This window comes from Melozone crissalis, unplaced genomic scaffold (assembly GCF_028551555.1).
Source record: "Melozone crissalis strain CALT ecotype California unplaced genomic scaffold, PUWL_Pcris_2 ptg000014l_1, whole genome shotgun sequence".
NCBI classification, from domain to species: Eukaryota; Metazoa; Chordata; class Aves; order Passeriformes; family Passerellidae; genus Melozone; species Melozone crissalis.
In genome coordinates, this window is record NW_026535792.1 from 7,962,383 (window position 1) to 7,982,790 (window position 20,408).

Consider the following 20,408-nt stretch of genomic DNA (forward strand, 5'->3'; position numbering starts at 1 on the left):
CTGACATCTCCTATGTTTGCTTTGTGCACCTCTGAGCAGAGTTTGTGCCCAATTTGGTGCTGGTGCAGCCTGTGTTCCATGACCCTGAGTGCCTTGCCCTCTCATGAAAGACTATTCAAGATGTCTCTGTGATGGTGGGACCAAAACAAGACATGTTTCCCCAAATGTGGATTCACAAATGCTTTGTAGAGGAACAGCTGCCCTCCTTGACCAGCCAGCAGTGACCTCACTAAAATGCTGCTCTCCCATGGCCTCAGTGCACAGGAGGCACACTGAGGACTCACACCATTGTTAACAAATCTATTTCTGGTACTGATTGAAACGAAGACCACACCACCTGTATGGGACCATGCCAAGCTTTGGTTTTTGACTACAGATGAGCCACACTGATGAGATGAGGACAGTGTGGTGGAAAGAGGACAAATGCCCGAGGACAAGGCAATAATCAGGGAGATCAGTGCAGATGAGAAGTCCAGGGTGCTGTGTGTCCCTTGGCATGTGGCTCACAATGCCCACAGCTGCCCAGCACTCCCATTCAGCACATGGAGGTGAGCACCCAACACGGCTCCGTGGCTCCCTGCTCGTGGCTGCACTGCTCTGTGTGGGGTGGGAGGCTTCCCTGGGGCATGGGAAAGGCACAGATGGAAATAAAATGCCCCCTTTGCTTCCCAGAGAGCCCAGAGTTTGCTGCCAGCCCGGGGCTGTGCCTGCTTGCTGGCTGGGTGCAGAGGCACATGAGTGTGCTGGGCTGCCTCCAGCTGGTGCTGGGGTCAGCCACTGCCCTTCAGACAGAGGGACAAAGGGCACCAGCCTGCTTCAAAGTTTGCTCTCTTGGCACTCAGACTTTTTCCAGCGCTGCTGGCATGGCTGAAAGTGCAGAGGGCACAGCAACCTCCTCCCTGCCTTGGCTGGAGTCAGGAGCCAGCACAGCCTTTGCCCTACTAAAGCCTGTGCTCATCCCCTCCCCTTCCTCTGGGACAAAGGCTGTGCCAGCCCTAGCTCTGCAGGGCAAAGGCACCACGGCCTCCCTGCCCCACCACTCCAGCACCAGAAACATTCCCTGTTCAGAGCTCCCAGATCCATGGGGTGCAGGGAAGCAGCTTCACACCTCTGTCTCTGCAGTCTGCTCCACACTCAGTAATGTACCACAGTGAGAGGATGAGCCAGATCCCCAAAGCCCTGCAAGGCACCTTCATCCTTTGGTCTGGGAAGGGGCTGGAGAAGTATCTGATTCATTTCCATGCAGGATCAGCAACCCCATAACCACTGCTGACAGATGTCTGCCCAGTTTCTTTTTAAGGATGCCCTCCTAGACAAGATATTTAGATTTTTTATTTTACTTTCAGTTCAAAAAAAGGCATGATTTAATTATTTGTGGCAATATAAAAGTATTGTCCCCTGGATTTGGACACTGATTCATTGCCTTGCCCTTGGCAGAAAAGCTTTTAGGCACTTGGAAGACTACTCACACCCTCCCCTAGTGACACTTCCTCTACAGAACTGGTTTATTTGGTGTCTCCTTGGAGATGTTGGTTTTTAACCTTTGCCTGCTGTTGATGCTCACCTGGGAATCCCCAATGGCTCACATATTCCTTGAAATGCCATGCCCAGCACAGTGTTAATGTCAGGAAGGCCCTGTCTGTAAGTAGAAGAGAAGATGACCACTCTCCGGCTGTTTCCATTACAAAATGTGTCTGAGGCCACTAATCCAGAAGGAAACTCTTACTAAAGCACGCTGAATGCCATGCTTTATACATTGTTCAGGAGCTGACATTTGGGAGCTTCCAAGTTTGCAAGACTCTCACTGCAGGGAGTAGGAGCTAACAGTGAGCTCAGTTTAATGGTTATCCTGGCTCCATCCCTGGCCACCTCTGCCAGAGATGTCACCCTTTGTTCCTTGCCTGAGCTGGCATTTGTCATTAAACCATGACCATCCAAATGAAAAGCTGTTTATAAGATACTGAAATGCAGATGCCCCTGTCCCTTGCACTGCCCCCTGCACTGGCCACAAGGCTCCAGCTCTCACTGCTGGTACTCAGAGGAATTCCCAAAACATCTCCTTGTTTCAGGGCACTCTAAGGATGCAGTTTCACCTGATGCTCACATATCTCTTAATGGTTTTGCAGCTGAAATTGTGATTCTAAATTAGCTGGAAGAATCTAGCTGCCAATTGGCTGCTGCAAAAGGAAAGCTCTAGAACCCCCTCACAGGCAATGTCTCTTTAAAAGTGTCACCCTTCATAAAATTCAGAGATGGGAGGAATTCTCCCCCCTTCAGCATCTCTTTGCACCACCTTCCAAGTGATACACAGATACAGTGTCACACTCATCACAGTTTATTGCTGGTGTTCAAATATCTTGTTCTTACTCCAACTGCTATATTAGAAAGAGATATAAAAAAAGGCACTAAAAGGATTTTCTCCATATGATCAGAATCCTATAGCTTCAGTCACATTATTTTAAGGTACCTTAAATCACCAGCCTCCAGCTGGGGAGCAGAAGGTAAATATTAGTGCTTAACATCTAGTAAAGAGAGGTACTCCTGTGTGTTCCAGCCTACATCATGGAGAATGGGACAGGCAGGGCTGAGACAGGCTGAAAGCTCATCCTCATTTCCCTCAATAAGGCTGCACAAGCTAATCCACACCAGGCCCTATGGGAGAAACATCAAAGCCTGGCTCAGGGCTTAGCACCGTGTTTGCCTGCAGGGCACAGGGAGGGAGACTGGGCTCTATCAACGGCTTTCCCTGAAAAGTGTAAGAGAGAAAGAGAAACCAGCTGGCAAACCAGTGAAAGTGTTTTGTGAAGTATTTTGCATCTGAGAGCTCCCCTGAGTGGGACTGAAAACACATTTTTAGCAATAACATGGAATTCTGTAGACAAAAGCTGGTCAAACCTCCACTGTCAGATGATCAAGACTCCTCTTCCTTTCTTCCAGGGTTGCTACACACTGAGATAATGATCAACTCTGACTAAGGTAGGGATGGCTTCCTCATTGCCAGGAGATGAAACACAAATGGAGAAAGAAACAAACAAAAAAATTCCATTGTTATAAAGGAGAGGAAGCCTAGAATACAGCCTATAATATATAATCCCACATTGCTCCATTTTGGCCTGAACTGCCAGTATGCTTTTACTTTTAGTGCTGCTCATTTCCATATTGAAGAGCTGCTGAAGGCCACATCTGGTCTTCAAACACACTTAATTATCCTGCCCAGCAACCTCTTTCTTTTCAAACACTTCATTGGCAGGCTATCACTTCATATTCAAACTGGAAGTAATTCCAAGCCCAACCACAACTTCAGGTAAACTGGAGCACTGCCTCACCTGCCTACTTAATTCCACATCCTTTGCCTTTTAATAAAGGAGATCCACACCTTTTAATTTTCTGGTTTTAGATAGCATCAGAAATAATAAGAGAGAACTTTGGTCCAGGTTAGTCTGTTCACATCTCCTTGACAGATTAAACAAGGACTTCTTACATCAGGAAGCAGCAGAACACACAGGACTAACTCTGATGAAGAAAAATGTTACATTTATCTCCTGTATAATATGCAATTTGTCTCAGATGGTTTCAGACTGGTACTCTGCAAAGTCAGGAGCAGCAAACACTGCATGCCATGCTAGAGAGCTGGACACAGCATTTCTCTTTTAACCCAGTTACACTGCCAGCCATCCCTGCCAGTAAGGTCACTGATAAACAATAACACAGTTGCAGGGCAACAAAATGAGGCATTTTCAAATGGCTGAACCCATTCAGCCAGCAAGGGAACACACAAGCAATCATGTGGTCATGAGCAGGGAGGAGAGGGAGCACCAGATAGGAAAGTCTAAACCATGAATGCCCAAATCCAGTAAAAAGCTTTCTTCCACAGGGATTCTGATGTTATCATGACAAACTCCATTCTCTCCCCTCCTGGAGCTTACACAACCAGAAACATGTCCTTGCAGTTTTTGTGACTCAACAAGCTCTGAGCCAGGCTTCTCTCCTTAACTGCATGTTCCAAACTCCTTATTACACTGGAATTTTTCATGTAAATTTAAAGACAAAAACAAGCTCCTTATCACAATATCATTAATGGAAAATAATTGTGCTTGCAATTACAGGGGTTTGGGAGTTAATATGCTGTCCTGCACCAAAGCTCTCAGCTGTGGCCTGCTGGAGCAGTCAGAGTCACTGGCCAACAGTCCCTGGCTCACAGTATCAAAGGGAACAAAGAAAGTGCAGATTTTTGGGACAGGAGTTGGCACTCACTAGACTGCAGCTCCAGCACCAGCAGGGCACACACCAGAGACCATTTCCAAGTACCATCACAGTATGCTCAGTACCTGCAGGGCACAGCATCCACCAACCCAAATCCATCAGAACACTCATCCCTGACTTCAGGCTGCTCTAACTGCAGCTCCTAACCCACCTTAGCTCACTCTAGACAATCTGACTGCAGGGACCTTGGATTAGTGAATTGAAACTTTCCAGTGTAAACATGATTAGTGTAGTCATGAATCATATACCTATTACAGTTGCCTATGCAGTTATTTCACAACCCTGTATTAAAATAAAGGAATATTTTCTTATCTAGCAGCCAAGTTCCAAGTCCTCTTTCTGTTTGTGAAATATTACTTGGCCTTTTCCTCTCTCCACCCCATCAGTGAGCGTGTCATGGCACTAAACTCATCTGCAAAGGCACAGGGAAGGGAAAGTGGCAGAATCCACTTCTTCAGAGGACAAAATTAATCTTGAGATTATTTTAAGAGATGTTCATTCGAAAGTGCTATATGAAGATAAAAATCTGTCAGAGGATCAAAGCTGCAGCCTCATACTACGCAGCTCCTTTTATGTCACTGTTTCAGCTTCAGATGTGGGCTTGCTAACGTGAGGATCCCCACCAGGGAGGAGAGCACACCACAGAAACCAATCACTCCTGGGTTGGTCTTGTAGATTCCCAGCGTATCCAAAGGGCCTGAGAGATCACAGAGGTTCTTCACCAAGTCCAGCAGCAAAGGAGGATTCCTTTTCAGTACCTGAAAGAGCTGGCAGAGAAAACTGTGCAAACCATCGCTCCTCACGCCGTTTAGCTCCTCACCGTCTCTCTGCCAGGCAGAATTCTCCTTTGCCTTTTCTTCCAGCGCAGCCTGTTCCAGCCTCCAGGAGATCTCATACCAGTCCCTGGCCAGGTTCATCAGCAGGGAGCAGTAGTAGCACTTGGTGGCCCAGGTGTGCCACTTGGGTTTGTCGAGGTTTGGCTGGAGGCCGACGCTGCGGAGCCAGAGCGCGGCGTCGCACACGAAGTACAGGGCCCGGCTGAGGTGGGAGCCCGTGAGGCACAGGCGAGGCACCACCTCTGGCAGCTCTGCAGCTCTCCTGGCTGCCACCAAGGCGTGCACCACATTGCCCAGCCTGAACACTGCAAGAGAGCCCACAGAGGTTAGCAAGGCCCGGCCCGTCACGGTCCGCGTGCGTTTGTACAAAACCTGGAGGGCTTTGGGCATGTGTGTGCTTGAGCACTTGCTAGAATTAGTGAGGAAAGGGATGTGAACATCTCAGTGATGTGTAAAACACCACCAGCCCAGGACATACACACATGTCTGGTCAGCAGCCAGGACTTGCAGCCTCTCTTGCCACTCCGTTCTTGCACCCCTCTGGACCAATATCACCCTTGGCTCTGCAGGACTCAGTGCCAGCAAATACAGAACACAAACAGAGCCTCTAATTTCAGCTGGACATTGCACTGCATTTTACCTCACTTTGTGGACAGAAGATGTTGCTGCATTAATCCTGCTGCAGCCATGAGATACAGGTGGCCTCTGTGCCTGTGAAAGCTGGTGATTCACGTGCTGAGCACAGGGACCAAAGTCCCTCCTCAGCCACGAATCTGTCACAGACACATGGAGCTCTTTGTAAACTGTGTGGAACACTGTATTCCATTTCAAGGTACAACATATGGCAAACCTGATTTCACCTCTGCACCGTTTGGGTTTTGGCCCCTGAATGTTAATACAATATTATTGAAAATACTTTTTACACCCTGCTGCCTTTATCACAGTGACAGATGCTGACAGCACTCAAGCCTGGTGGAACTACAAGAGCCCTGAATTCAGGCCTGGTGTGTATTACTGATTTATTTAGCAGAAGCACGAGCATTATGGCTATGCTGATAAACCAACTGGCCTCCCCACTGGAAATGACCATAACTCTAAAGCTAATGGAATAATAAACAAATCCATGGCAATATGATAGACTAGAATATTTGTCTCATGTGTTGCAGTTGTTCCAGGATTGAGCAATTGACAAGTGGGTGCAAGATCAAGCTGAAAACAAGTGATACCCACATAGTAACAGTGTAATCACCGTGGATGCAACCGTGACACAGAAGGGAGTGATGCAAATGGTCAGAGTGTAAGCATGGAAGGGTATGTCATTTAGTAGGGTAGAAATGCTAAAGAGATTAATATGTTAAGTAGGATATAAAAGCCAGATTGAAGGATGGTCATTCAGAGGTGATCTTGTGGGATGATGATCTTTCAGCACTGGGCTGTCTCAACCCATCAGCTGGAAGGACTAATGAGCACACAGTGAGCCAGCCTTGCCTCACAACCCTGCTCTGTCCTTGAGCAGAGGTGACAGTTTGGCCTCTACAGCAACAGCTGACTGTTAACTTGTTTGTTAACTTATTCCTCTCATCCTTCCAGCAGTAATTCCAATTGTCTAAGTGAAGAGGAGGCTGAGGAAGTAAAAAAAAAAAATTCTATTTAGCCTTACCTAGCCTGGCAAGCCATGGCAGGGATAAGATCTATTGACAGTTTGTAAATATACTAAAAGAGGTTTTGTGGCTCAAGGTAGATTAACTACAGGGAACACAAGGCCAGGAGCTGTTGTACTGGAAGGAGCAAGTGAAGAAATTCTTATCCCCCTAGACACCGGGTACTTACTTTTCCGGCCAGAGCTCATGCTAGATTCCAACTGCTTGAGTTTCATTACCAGCTTCTTTTTATCGGCTTTATTCTCTATTAAATAACTAAGCAACATGCATGTGTACTGAGTGGCTCTGGAAGGGAAAAAACGAGGAGAGGGGGATACAGGTGAGACACGGACAATCACAGGATGGCAGCAGCAGGACAGGTTTATTCCACAGACTCAGAACTGCCAGGCAGGGAAGGAGAACAGTACAACCCCACTGTCAAGGCAGGATCCCCTGGAGGGGTGACACGGTGACAAGGTGGGTTTGGGATGTCCCCAGAGAGACAGAGAGGGACACTCCAGGCTCTGCCTTGGCAGCTGCTCAGCGCTCCGCCGCACGCAATGTATAAAAGTTCCTCCTCACGCTGAGGAGGAGGAAAAAAACCAAACTTGTGTTTTAGTTTAGGGCCACTGCTCCTGTCCTGTGGCTGGGCACGGCGGAGGAGGCTCGGTACCATCCTCGGGCAGGGCGGGAGGTGCCGGGGCCCGCGGCGGGGCCGGGCTGCCTGAGGGGCCGGGCGGGACGGGCACGGTCGCGGGGCCGCTGAGGGGCCCTGGCTCGGTGCCGGGGCTCCCGGGGAGCACGCCTGCCCCCAGACTCACCGGAAGATCTGGTCGCGGCCCTGAGAGCGGTTGGTGAAGCCCACGAAGCCCTCCATGGCTCGGCGGCACGCCGGGAGCAGCGCGGGGGCCGCGGCCGCTCCGCCCCGCCGCGCCCGGGCCCCGCCCCGCCGCGGAACGCTCCGCTGCGCGCCGCGATCCCGGCCGGGCTGCGGCCCCGAGGGGCCGTTACCACGGCAACCGTCAACAACGGAGCAGCGGCGGTGTCACCGCTAAAGGCTTCCCCCGCCCCGCAGCCGCCGGCTGACCTGCGGCGGATCCTCCCGGGAAAGAGGAGCCTGGTACTGCCCCACGGTCCCCTGCACGGCCCCCGGCACGGCCCCTCGGCCCCCGGCCCCGCTCCGAGGTCAGGTGCGCCCGTGTGCGTATGGCCCCGCCGCGGAGCTGGAGCTCGAAAGCACGCGGTGTCTTGGAAATGAAGCGTATAAAACTTCCAGAGAGAGCAGCTGCTCTCAGAGTTAATCGTTGGGATTTTACCCAGGACGAATAAGTCTTGGGTAATTAATGAAGAATAATATAATATAATATTTTTAGATACTTTGCCATAATTCTAATACATGCTTGTGACAAAGTTTTTGGGCTCTCTTTACCTGCAAATCCCTGTGTGGCTGAGATGCCCAGAGCAGGACAAAACCCCCAGGAAACAGAGGTGATGCAAGGAGAATTGAGCTGTGCAGAGCAGGGTTGCTCTGGCTATCAATATTGAAAGGAAACCCCCTTAGACATCATAAATCAAATTTTCCCCCATTACCTCATGCAAGAAAGTATTGAAGGAGTCTTTGTTCTTCTGCATCCAGGGTGGTTCCTGCATCCCTGGTGCGTTTTACATCTGCAGAGGGAGAACCATGGCAGTGAATAGCCGGCAGCATCCCCTGGAGATTCCCCCGCCATCTGCAAAGGACTGGCCGAAGGAAGAGGAGGAAAATTTCTTCCTGCTGGATCCCGATCGAAAGCGCGATGTGCTGCCACAGCCCTTCAGGATGATCCACAAACTGGTGATGCAGGTTTTTGAGAGTGCTGTGGAAATCATTGAAGAAAGGGAGATGCTCCGAGAAGCACAGAAACGAAAGGTGCAGCCCACAAAATGCTTTCCTACAGCTGAGTTCCAGGTACAGAGCTGGCATCAACCACCACAGCAGATCCTGTCATTCTTCTGCTCATGACCTTCCCCAGAATGAGCCACCATCTCACTGGCTCAGTTTAAAAGCCTGCAGCTTCCCAGCTTGTCTGGCAGGTTCTGCTTCCCACCCAATCATCACACCTCTCTAGGTATTAAACACTAAATTCACCTTCTGCTTCCCGGGCTGGCTCCACCCTTGTTTGCCGAGGAGGTGATTAGGCAGTGGCACACAAGTGGGCAAGCTCAGCTCTGAGAGCTCTGCTGAATGGGGGCAGAATGAAGGTGCTGCCTTCCCCAGGAGCATGTGGGGGTGTCCAGGGGGACACTCTGGTGCCTGTGATTGCCTGGGGGAGTTCAGCAACAGTGTCACACCTCCCATCACTGCTCTCCACTGGAATGGAAGTGTGACCGTGTTCACAGGGGTCTGAGGATGAGGGAAGGGATGAGGATCTGACTCCATGTTTCAGAAGGCTTGATTTATTATTTTATGATATATATTATATGAAAACTATACTAAAAGAATAGAAGAAAGGATTTCATCAGAAGGCTGGCTAAGAATAGAAAAAGAAGGAATGATAACAAAGGCTTGTGACTGGGACTCTGTCTGAGCCAGCTGACTGTGATTGGCCATTAATTAGAAACAACCACATGAGACCAATCACAGATGCACCTGTTGCATTCCACAGCAGCAGATAATCATTGTTTGCATTTTGTTCCTGAGGCCTCCCAGCTTCTCAGGAGGAAAAACCCCAAGGAAAAGAATTTTCATAAAAGATGTCTGCGACAATGGAAGGGCTCAATTCTCCTCAGTTCTTGGCCTCTAAAGCCCCTTCTGTTTGTGGGAAAGATGGGAGTAAACTTTCTCATTCCTAACACAGACCAATCTCTGTGACAGATATGAGAGACCCTTCCCTGCTCTTGTGGGGAAAGAATGTGTCAAAATTTATTATTTATTATACTTCCCTTGTGGAATAAATCAGCATTTTCTGGTGAAAAGGCCAGGAATACATCATTAACATGGCTGATGAGAATGCAAGTGGGTACACTCATCCTTTCCCTTTTTTGCTAGGTAACTGAAAGAGCCAATTGCCTTGCAGTGTCTGGAAAATACATCTTTGTGGGTCTGTCCGTGGGTCTGGCTGCCTTCAGCAGGTGTGACTTGAAGGATGTCTGTGCTTGGGATGCAGCCCAGACAGAGATCTGTGCCCTCCATGCCTCGGCCCTGGGCAACGAGTGCCACGTCCTGCTTGCTGTGGATGAAATGGGTCAGTGTGCCCTGGGTGTCCCTGCCCTGGCTGGGGATGAGCTGAGCTCTGGGGCCGAGCTGGCAGTGCCACAGAGCAGCATCAGGGAGGCTGAGAATGTTCCTAGAAAGCCCTGCAGAGAGGGCGTTGGACAGCCAGCAGATTGCAGGGCGGCAGAGTGGCCCTGGGGCCTTGTGATTAGCAGGGCTGTGGGTCTGGTGAGCTTTGGGGCACAGCAGGGGCAGCTGCAGAGCTGAGGGGGAAGCACAGTGAAGTTTAGGAGCATCTTGGGCTGGGCAGGAAGACCTCTTGCTCAGTATGAGCTCCTGCCTGTGAGCTGCCCCTGCAGCTATACGAGTTTGTTGGTGAATCTGAAAGTGTTTTTTAAAAAAAGCTTTTCAGACTGGCTTCTCCATCTCTGTGCACAACCAAAGCTTTACTGGTGCTTGCACAAGGAAGCCAGCAAAAAGTTTAGTGCTGGAAACAGTGAGATGCTGTTCCTTGGGCTCAGGGAGTAATGTAATCCTGCTCATGTTGTAACAGCCATCTCCCAGGAGCATGGCTAATGTTCATTCACTTTCCTCTCCCTCCTCCTGCTGCTTCTCTATTTCTATTTCAGGGCTTGCCTGGCTCTTCTGCTTTCACAGGGAAAGCTTCCTGCTCATTAAAGCCCTGAATGAAGTGGTAAGTGCTGAGCTAATTCCGTGCACAGGCTGGGAAGTAATCAATCATGAGGAGCACCAGTTGCCCTCAGAAATTTATTCACAGGCAGTAGTGCTCCAAGACTGCTGCCCAATATTTACTTTTGTTCTTCCAGCAGTCTAGCAGGCCTTCAGCCTGTTGAGAGCTGTGTGAGAGCTCTCTGAATCAGTGGCCTGGCTGTGATCAGCCTGTTTTTCCTTGGCAGGAGGACATCAGCCAGCGAAGCCTTTGTGTGGAGGTGGTGCTGTCCCGAGGAGGTGATTATGCAGGAATCCTGCTGCAAGGCAAGTGCAGCAACACGCTGTGTTTGGAGAATCCTGTGTTCCAGCACAGGGGCAGCAGCAATGTTTTTAGAATGCTGCAAGTGGTCTGGGTAGCCAGGGATCCCGTTTTAATCCTCCCAGTTCCCCCTCTGGCTTAAGGAGCAGCCCCTGACACTCCCTGTCCCTTCCAAAGCACTCGGTGTGCACCAGGGCTGATCCCAAAATTGAGCTGTCTGGAGCCGGTCACTGCCGTCCTGAGGCAAAGTGGAAATTTTCCAGGGTAGAAATCCATTTTGATTTAGGTGAAATGTACGTTTTTGGGTTGAGTCTGTGGTTAGAAAACATAGCTATTTAGCCTGACTGCAAGGCCTAGGCTCAGTGAAGTTACTTCAGTGAAGGACAGAGATAAGGTGAGGGAGACAGAAGGTGGTAGAGAGAGACAGAGACTGCTGTGAGAGCAGGTCAACCTGACCTAGGAATTCTTTCTAGAACTAGCGGCAAATGTCACGCAAAATTCATAAAAATGAACATGTATGAACCTATTGGGAAATTGTATGCATATGTATCTGAGAGGGGGATAAAAAGGGACCTTAAGTCCCCAGAAGGACGCATGTCATTTTAGGGGAACAATTCCCCCATGCGTCCAGCGCTGTAATAAACATACTGGCTTTACAACTTTCACAAGAGTTGTGGAGTTTTGATTATCTCTGCAAAACAGTCCCCAGCTCCCAGTGATAGCAGCTTTCCCTCTCTCCAGAGGTACCAAGGTCAGTTCTTCCTCTGCTTTGCTATGGCTCACTGGAAAGATGTGGACCTGAAGAATTTTCTCTGCAGATATAGGCCAGAGAGCAAAGAGAACCTCTAAAAACAATACAGAAACTCCTTGTTGCCATGTTCTTCTGTTTCATGGCAACTGAATCTGTGGCAGGCAGGTTTTCTGGACCTGTGTTTGGTGGGATCTGCCTGGACCCATGCTGAGCATGAGACATGTAGCAGAGAGCTAATGTGAGACCATGCCTCACTTTCTACTTTCTACTCTATTACTCAGAGGTTACAAGTCAGGTTCTTCACTGAGTAGCTTAATGGAATTTCTTTGATGGGTGTGGGAGCTTGAGGATTGAGCTGCAGGCTGAGCTGTCAGTCTCAATCAGGTATGTCAAGCCTTAAGTGAGAGGAGAGTTGGGCTGCATGCAGTTCACAGGGATTTTATATTTCAGAAAATACACAAATCTTTTTATAAAGGATAAAAGATAACAGAGGCTGCTTGCCTGGAAGACCTTTCCTCCTCGTTTCCAATTGCTTAATGTGGTTTCCCAATGCAGACAGCACAGAAGCTTGGCTGGAGATCTACCAATTGCCTAAGGACTCCTGGCTGACAGAGATGGAAGAGAACTCAAGAGCTGCAGAGGAGCTGGCTGGCAGTGAGAGGAGGTTGAGCTCCTCACCTGTGGTACAAAACAGTTCCATCTCCCTCTGTGCTGTTTTTTTTTAAAGAATTTTTTGCCCACAGCCCTTCCCCCAAGCCTTGCTGGTACAGACAGTGACAGCCTGACCCAGCCTGAACCCTCGTGCTGCCCAAGGGGATGGATGGTGTGTCTGTGTGTGAGTCTGCAGCTGCTGCAGCTGCCCATCCCACATTTCATAAGCCTTTGTGCCATTGGGACGTGTTTACTCTCCCAAGACAGGCTTTCCAAAGAGATTCCCCTGGTCCCAGGGCTCGTGTTGCCGCTGCCCCTCCCTGAAACTGGCAGCTCCTTTCTCAGCAGCATTGCTCCATCCGAGGGGGCCCTGGGCATTCCCACAGGGCTTCTCCCTGGTGTTACTGGGGGAAGGAGGAGCGGGAACCAGGCAGGATGCCTCTGTTTGGGAGTCTGAAGCAGGGTTTGTGTTTTAGATTCCATGCAAGGAGAGCCTGGTGGGGTCACAGCCTCGCCCACCCGAGCAGGGCAGAGTCTCTGCAGCGTGCACTAACCACAGTCAGCTCTGTTCTTTGGCAGAAAACTGAGGAGCTGCATGGGACAGCTCTGCAGAGATGGTCACTGGCCTCAGGGGCTGTCCTGAGCTGCCATGGGGAATTTATAGTGCTGAGTCAGTGCTTAGCCCTCCCCTTAATCACTTTCACCCTGCAGGATTTCACCTCTCAGCACTCAGACACTCCTTCCCAGCACCCTGAGCTAACCCTCTGTCACAGCAGCTCCCAACTCTTTCCTCTTCCTTCAGCAAAGACCTTCCTGGACATTTAATAGGGAACTGCTCTCAGCCTTGTCCTCAGGGCAAACACCCTACTTAACTTAATGAAGCCAAAACCAAACACTCAAGCATTCTCTCTTTGCTGATTCTGTGCAAACTATCCAAATTCCTGCCCCTTCCCGCTCAGACTGGCTGATTATTAAGCCAGACCTTTTCTGTTTAGCCCAATGTCAATGTGTGTGGGGTGATGGTGGTGGGCACACACTGGTGGTGGCCCCCTGTTACAATTTTCTGTTCCCAGCCAAGCATATACGTGAGGAGGAGCCCCAGCCCTCCTCCAGTCCTGGGCTCTGTGAAGTAAAATCTGGTTCTCACTTTCAGGAGACACCCTTCAACCTTTAGTCTTGCTTCTTTTTTAAATTTTTTTTCCCTTTATTTCATTGCTGTGACTCACACAGGCCTGTGCTGCAACAAGAATAATTGAGAGATGGCACAAAGACAGGAGTGTGGGCAGGACATCCTTGTAATGTAGTTGGGAAATTAGTGATGCCCTGAAGCTTCTGTGTTTTGGCCTGAAGAATGAGCCCAAACCCAGCATCTCCCAGTCAGTGCCAGCCATCCTTTGCATACACAAAGGAGTTTTTCCTAAATTCTTTGGGTGGCACTTGATTCCCATGAACAGGTGGAAACTCATTTTCACACACCACAGTTCTCAGGTGGGCACTTCTCTGTTGCAGGAGCTTCCTGTGCCTGCAATCCAAGCTGGATTGGATATAAAGCTGGATCCCCCAGAGCTGCTGCTGACAGTGAGGCCACCCAAACCCATTACAGGTCAGGACTGGGTCTGTGTGTGCAGCCTGGTTCAGGTGCAAAGGCAGCAGGGCCCCTATAAACACAGAAGAGGTCAGAAAGTCTCAGTAACACAACTCTGGTCCCTTCCTGACCTGTCTGTCTAATTACATGTAATCCTGCAGTGGGAGTTGCTTCCTCCCAGACCATCAAACATGCCACCTTGGCCAGCACAAAGTGCTTTGGAGTGTCTCAGAGTGGGTGTGAGAGGGAGGAGGCTCCTTCCTAGATCTAGCAGCACTCCTGAGTCCTGGAATCATAGAGAAATTCTGGAATTATAGAGAAATGCCAAGGATGAGGAGGGGACAGGCTTTATGTTGGAAAATGCCACAGAAAAGCAAAGTGAGTGGGGTCCTTGCCCTAATTCCTGCGTTCAAATACTGGAAAATGAACTTGTGATATGGGAAGCCCCACACAAGATGAAGTGTTTTCTGCCTCAAGACCATGCCATCCCCAAATGCCTCCATGCTGTTTGCTTTGTGGTTTCTGCTTCTCCAGGGCTGTGCCTTTTCCCTTTGTGTTCCCACCTCAGGCACCAGTTTTAAGGGCCCTTTGGATGCCTTGAAGGAAGTGGGTGATGGCAGCACGTTTGGCTTGGGGTACAACCACCTAATCAAGGATTCCCAGTGGGAGCTGCAGGATGCAATCTTCTGTAGCACCTACCAGGAGTATCTGGAGGCTGAGGGAGTGACCAAGGAGGAGATGCCCAGGTGAGTGGCTGCACCAGGCAGGATTCAGCCAGGAGTCACCCACACAGGGCACTGTGTAGATGGAAGCTTTTGTCTCAGCTTTGCTTCCTTCATCCCAAGGCTTCAGGGCAGGGGGCTGGAGCCATTCCAGGTCTTGTCATAGTGCTGCCTACTTATCAAAGCCTTTCGTTTACATATATTTCTTCCTTTATTTCAGATATGCTACCTTTCATTTCCTCCTTCCTAGCCGGATCCTGATGGCACCAGAAATGGAAGTAGAGCCAGGTAATCCAAATGGACTAAAAGCTGTTAATCTGTGAAGCACGGTCGTTGATTGGATGACATTGAGCTCCACTGAGAGCTCAGTGGGTCTGGCTTGCATCCACTCTAAGTTCCATCTCCAAGGACATAAATAAAAAACCTGTCAGCCCTAAGACTGTAAGTCAGTTAATAGCATGGAGTAAAAAGACTTATCTTCATATTTTAAATGAATTCCACAATCTTCCCCCTGAAAAAAAAACAACCAAACAAATAAAAACAATCCCCTCCAAAAACGAAAAAGGAGGCATATAGTCAAGATTAAAAAAAAAAAAAAAAACAACAAAACAAACAAAAAGGAGAGGTTGTTCTGGTTTAGTTTCTGTGTGAGCAGAATTTCTATCAGGAGTAGCATGAAAGCTCTAATGAAAGCTTTCTAATGGTGTTTTGGTGTCCCGGATTGTTCCTTTCTTGTCCCCCAGTCTTCTCTTTTTGCCATCCCCTTCTCTGTACCAGATATTCCAGTTGGCATTGGAGTGCATTGGTATGGAAACCACAATTTCTGCTTGTACTTACTCAACCCTTCCCTCAAGGACAAAGCAGGTAAGGAAGTTTTGCTTTTTCTAGCAGAGCACTGTGTGGGGAGTGGGAGTGTTCTGTGGCCAGGGGCTCTCACTCTGCCAGGTCTCCATGATTCAGGGGAATAAGGAATTGGCAGAAAGCTGACTCATATCTCATGGGTGAGGCTGGCATTTGGGTTGTGGGGCTCTGTGTTGCACAGACTGGCAGTGTTTTTAGTGAAGCCACTCTGGCAGGAGGCAGCAGAATGGTGCATGTTTGATGGGGAAAATAAATGCTAGAACTATGTCAGAGAATGTTCTGCACCTTCTTACAGTTGTGTCTCTTCATGCCATTCTGTTTAGGCACTGATCTGAAGCCTGATCTTGTGTGGCCATGTGCAGCTCCAATTGCATGCTCAGCTGTCAGTTTCTGCTCCAGGTACCTGGCACTGGCAGGTGAAGATGCAACAATAACTATTTGGGATAAGCACCTAGGTGAGCCTGCCCTTTGGGACTGTGTGTTGGGATCACTGTGGGTAAATTGCACCTTTGCCTAGGAGTTTAAGGCTCAGACTTAGTGTGAATAAAGGGCTGGTGGTGAGTTTACAAGGAAATCTGAAAATAGTTTGGATTCAGTAATCTATTGGGTGCTTGGCCAGCATGACTGCAGAGCCATGCAGGGCAATGCAGGGGCTGGAGCTGCTGCAGCAAGGACTGATCAGTCCTGCCCTGAGGTTTGACAGAGTGACAGTCACTGCTTTGCCACTGCACTCTAAGGTCACTTCTGAGACTGTTGTGGCACCACATTCAGGCTGCCATCAGTGCTAGTGTCATCCTGCCATGATGCAGGGACTCTCCTGGCACAAGAATCTATTTCTGCCATCTGCTTATTCTCCCTCCCACACTCCAAACTAAGCTTTGCTTGGAGAAATGACCAGTTCCTTTTTTCTCCCTCCCTTCCCCAGGATACCCACTGTCTGTGACTGCCATTCTAGAGGAACGTTTCATCCGTAGCATCCACTTTCTGTATGGTTCTTCAGTTGCCAGTGATGAGACATGTGGTGCAGACCCTGTCTGTGCCATTGTACAGCTCCTAGTGCTGTGTACAGACAGCTCTTTCTATTTGGTGAGAGCACCCAAGGCTGGCAAGTCCAGCATCACACTCCTGGCCGACAGGTGAGCCAGACTCATGGTTATAGTGGTCCAGTCTGACAGGGAGCCCCAGATTTCTGTGGAGTAGAGAACTTCCTGCTGTTTTCACCCAGATGGCTCTGCCATGCTGCTGTCAGCAGCAAGTGTGGTTTTATCAGTGCTAAAATTCAATGGTTTGCCAGAATTAGGGGTGTTTCTGGCTTCTTCTGTGCTCCAGAACACAAATACTTCTAGCACAGCTCCAGGGCTGATGCTGAACTTTTGTGTCTCTGCTGGATACCCAGGGGAATTTTTTCTTCCGTCTTCTGCCCTTAGCAGAATACCATCCCCCTAGAAGTCAGAATAAACATTTATTGGCATCTTTCTATCATTTTTTGTGTTCACTTATCCCCCTGCTCTGAAGACTCTGGGTTCATGCCTCCCTGGCAGGCAGGGATTTGTATCTCCAGTGCAGTTCCCAGGCAGGTTTGCACAGGGATGGGCCCCAGGGGTTGCTGCCCAGGAGGAGACAGGCTTTGTCTCTATAAGGAAGGGGCCTGGCTGGGACCTTTTGCCAGCCAGGATGCCACAAAGCCACTGTCATTATCACAGCCTCTCAGTACGTGCTAGGTACATGCGACAGCAGCATAAACCCGTGTTTCTTTCACAGGCCTGAAAATCCAAATCTTACAGTCAGTGCAGTGATGCCTGTCCTGGCCTTCCCCAGTGCAGTGAGTATCAGTGCCAGCTCTCTTAACTCTGGGTGGGAACTCTTGTCCTGTGTTGGGATCTTGTTTCCAGCAAGGGTAGTAACTGGGTGCTGAGAAGATAACGAGCAGGGCAATCAGATCCTCACATCCTTTCCAGCTTCCAAATATTTTTGGTGTGAAGACTTCCCACACCAGTTACAGGTCTGTGTGTAGCTGGTAATGCTCAAAGGATTTCTCTTCCATGATCTTACCCAGTATCCCCTGGCACCTGTGCCCTCTAAGTGGCCACTGAGGTGCACACAGACAGGTGAAGGTGGGAGGGTTCAGGCATCAGGGTCAAATATGAGGGGGCATCCTGGGGAGAACGGTACAAACACAGCCTGACAAGTGGCCTCAGAAAGGTTGCAGGCATGGGGAGGAAAGGACCAATAGCCACTCACCACAGAAGGCTGGATCTACCTCATTTCTAGTGTGCCCTGTTGCCCTTTTCCAATCCAAACCTCCAGCAGTTTTGGCCCAAGTTCTCTGCAAGGGCTGCTCTTCATCTCTGTCATTTTTGGGGATGTGAAGTCCTGGATGTCACCTCAAGTCCTTTACAGAAAGTGTTTTCCGCTTGTTTTACACCTACTTGTCAATGTTGCTGCTTCAGGTCCTGATCTTCTGCTGGGATGGCACAGTGTCCCTGATGAACACTGACACATCCCAGACTGTTTACTGCTTCTGCACGCCACCTTCTCATGCTGTGGCCCCTGCCTGGCAGCCAGTGTTCACAGTGGATAGTGCCAACAGCTGCTTGCTGCTCCGAGGTGGGTGCTCATAGGTACACCATCACTGGGTGCTCTCAGCTGTGCACTGCTTCTTGGTTGGTCTTGTTGGGTGATTCCTGATGCAGTAGCTCACTGTTCTTGTCTCTGTCTAGGAGATGAGCACCAGCATGTAGATGAATTTTTCCAGAGCAAAGCAACTCACAGCACCATCTTCGTTTATGACTTCAACGCCTACCCACTGAAGGAGGCTATCCCAAAGAAACCAGATTTGCATTTCAAACCCATGCAGGAGCTGCAGTGGACTGAGAGATGTAACATTTATTTACGTGATAGGTTTCGCTTTCTGCCCGAGAGGTAAGTGAGCCTTACCTGCATTATTGTCAGCTGTGATGCTGCTGAGTTCATGGAAGGGCTTACCCTGGAGCTTCTGGGTTGTTTTGTGTCTGTGAGAGATTTGTGTCTGAGAAAGGTCGGTGTTCAGGCAGCTGGGTTCCTGACAGCCACCCAGAACCCTTCCTCCTCTCCCTTCTGTCCTCCCTAGAACAGTAAGTCAGGATGCAAGTTCTGATGTGATTTTGTGCAGCACAGTTTGTGCAAGCTTTTCAGGGGGTATGATCCTCACGTGTTTGCGTCCTCCTTTAGACCCCACATCCAGGCAGAGCTGGGGTCTCTCTGTGCCTCTCTCCCCCCCGCATTCCCGGCTCCGTGTGATGTTTCAGTGGTTTGTGTTGGGGGTTCCTCGGCTGGAGCAGGTCCCCGCAGCCTCGGGGCTGGAGCGTCTCGCCGCTGCTGTCATTAGATGGCACTGTGACATCTCTTTTTGGGTCCTTTGCCTTCAATTCTGCTGGGAACCTGGAGCTAGATCCGTGTCAGTGTTTTGTATCTTTTCACTATGCTTTAATTTTCCAATTCGAAACGAAACAGGTGAGTGCTGGTGCGACCTTATAGCACATATTTATTACCTGGTAGCCTTCCCTAATTCTTTGTGTCCAGGGTGAATCCTGTGGAGTTGTCTGGCTAGTTAAGTGCAAAAAAGTTCCATCCTATGTCACCAGCCAGCAGTTCTGTCCCTCCTTCTCAAAATGCTGGAGAGGAGACTCTTATCTGCCTTATACCACAGAACTGGGCAGTCACCACCTCTAGGGATATCTTGCACCCTGGGAACTGAGAGCTGAAACCAAGATTTGTGCAAATACAGCTGCAGTGGGACCTGCGTCTACAGAGATCTGGAGACAACAGAAATTCAGAGCTCCTTGCTGTCAGGAGAACTTGACTATTGATCGGCATGAGGGAATCACTGAGATTTTTGGACACGGAGTAGAGCTGCTTAACCAGTAGTGAGCCCCAGGGGCCCTTGGGGATGTTGTCTAAGCACTGGGGAAATGTCAGGGACTGTTTTTGTTTTAACCACCCTTTCCCCACCTTTTCAGGCAGGAGGTACTGCTGGAAATGGAGAAACAGAAATACTGGGATTGTCTGCAGGCACGGGCAGCTACCATGGACAAGGAGAGAGAGAAAATGAAGGGAGAGAAGAAGCAGTAGCCAGCCTTGGATCCTGAGGGCCAGGCCCATGATCCAGCACTGACATTTTCATGGACACTATTGTGATCATCTCTCTCCCAGAGATGTGGAGCATCAGAGCAATCTGGCATGTTACAATAATAGGGTGCACCTTAATAAAGCCTTTCTTCCATTAAAAGTCTCTTGCTCTTCACAGCATTGGCATTTTGTCAGACTCTGATTTTCTCTCCTTGTGTTGCTGGAGCTCACCAGTGGGTCTCATTTTCTGTTCCTACCCACATGGACAGCCATCAGCATCCTTGTGCTTAACCAGAAGCCTTGTCCTCTCAAAGGAGGCAGCAAATTGGCTGTGGAGGTGTTTTCCCTCAAAGCATGGCAGTGCTAAGCAGCAGTGACACTGCTGGGTGTGACAGCCCTGACAGAGGATGTTCTGCAGTTGTTTCTCATGACTTCAAAGCAGGCAGTTTTGGGATAAGGCTGCTTAGGAATTGCAGCCTGGAATGCCCATGAAAAAGCTTCAGTCTTTTTACAACTGATCATGCTTCCCACAAAGAATCCAACAAATCTCCAGGAACAGCTCCAGTCTGTGTGCATGGGGGACATTTTTTTTTATCCCCTGGTGCCTCCTCTAGTGCCTCCCACAAAGGTTCAGGAGAGCACCAATGCAGGTTGCAGGGATTCAGCACAGACTGTGCTGTGTAGATGCTCTCATGCCAAGGTTCCATTTCAGTTTTTCATAGCAACTTGTCTTGTTTTGGGCTGAGTTTTGATGAGAGGTTTCAGCTCATCCTCTGGAAATGAAGTCAGCCAAGCTGTTGGGGAGGCA

General features: G+C 49.4%; 2 protein-coding genes across 2 annotated transcripts; one reads left to right on the forward strand and one right to left on the reverse strand.

Annotated features, from left to right (window-relative positions):
• Positions 1 to 3,609: 3,609 nt before the first annotated feature.
• Positions 3,610 to 7,656, reverse strand: PEX11A (peroxisomal biogenesis factor 11 alpha). The gene is made up of 3 exons (XM_054272619.1): positions 7,561 to 7,656; positions 6,930 to 7,045; positions 3,610 to 5,404 (listed from the first exon to the last, which is right to left on the reverse strand). Exons 1-3 carry the CDS (start codon positions 7,614 to 7,616, stop codon positions 4,839 to 4,841), a joined length of 738 nt encoding a protein of 245 aa, XP_054128594.1. The 5' UTR covers positions 7,617 to 7,656; the 3' UTR covers positions 3,610 to 4,838.
• Positions 7,657 to 7,895: 239 nt separating this feature from the next.
• On the forward strand, positions 7,896 to 19,656 carry WDR93 (WD repeat domain 93). Its single transcript, XM_054272620.1, has 16 exons — positions 7,896 to 7,924; positions 8,376 to 8,687; positions 9,768 to 9,963; positions 10,562 to 10,626; positions 10,850 to 10,932; positions 12,234 to 12,357; positions 13,835 to 13,928; positions 14,479 to 14,656; positions 14,853 to 14,920; positions 15,410 to 15,496; positions 15,817 to 15,948; positions 16,419 to 16,629; positions 17,255 to 17,315; positions 17,944 to 18,100; positions 18,214 to 18,415; positions 19,492 to 19,656. Exons 2-16 carry the CDS (start codon positions 8,424 to 8,426, stop codon positions 19,601 to 19,603), a joined length of 2,034 nt encoding a protein of 677 aa, XP_054128595.1. The 5' UTR covers positions 7,896 to 7,924; positions 8,376 to 8,423; the 3' UTR covers positions 19,604 to 19,656.
• Positions 19,657 to 20,408: the final 752 nt, after the last annotated feature.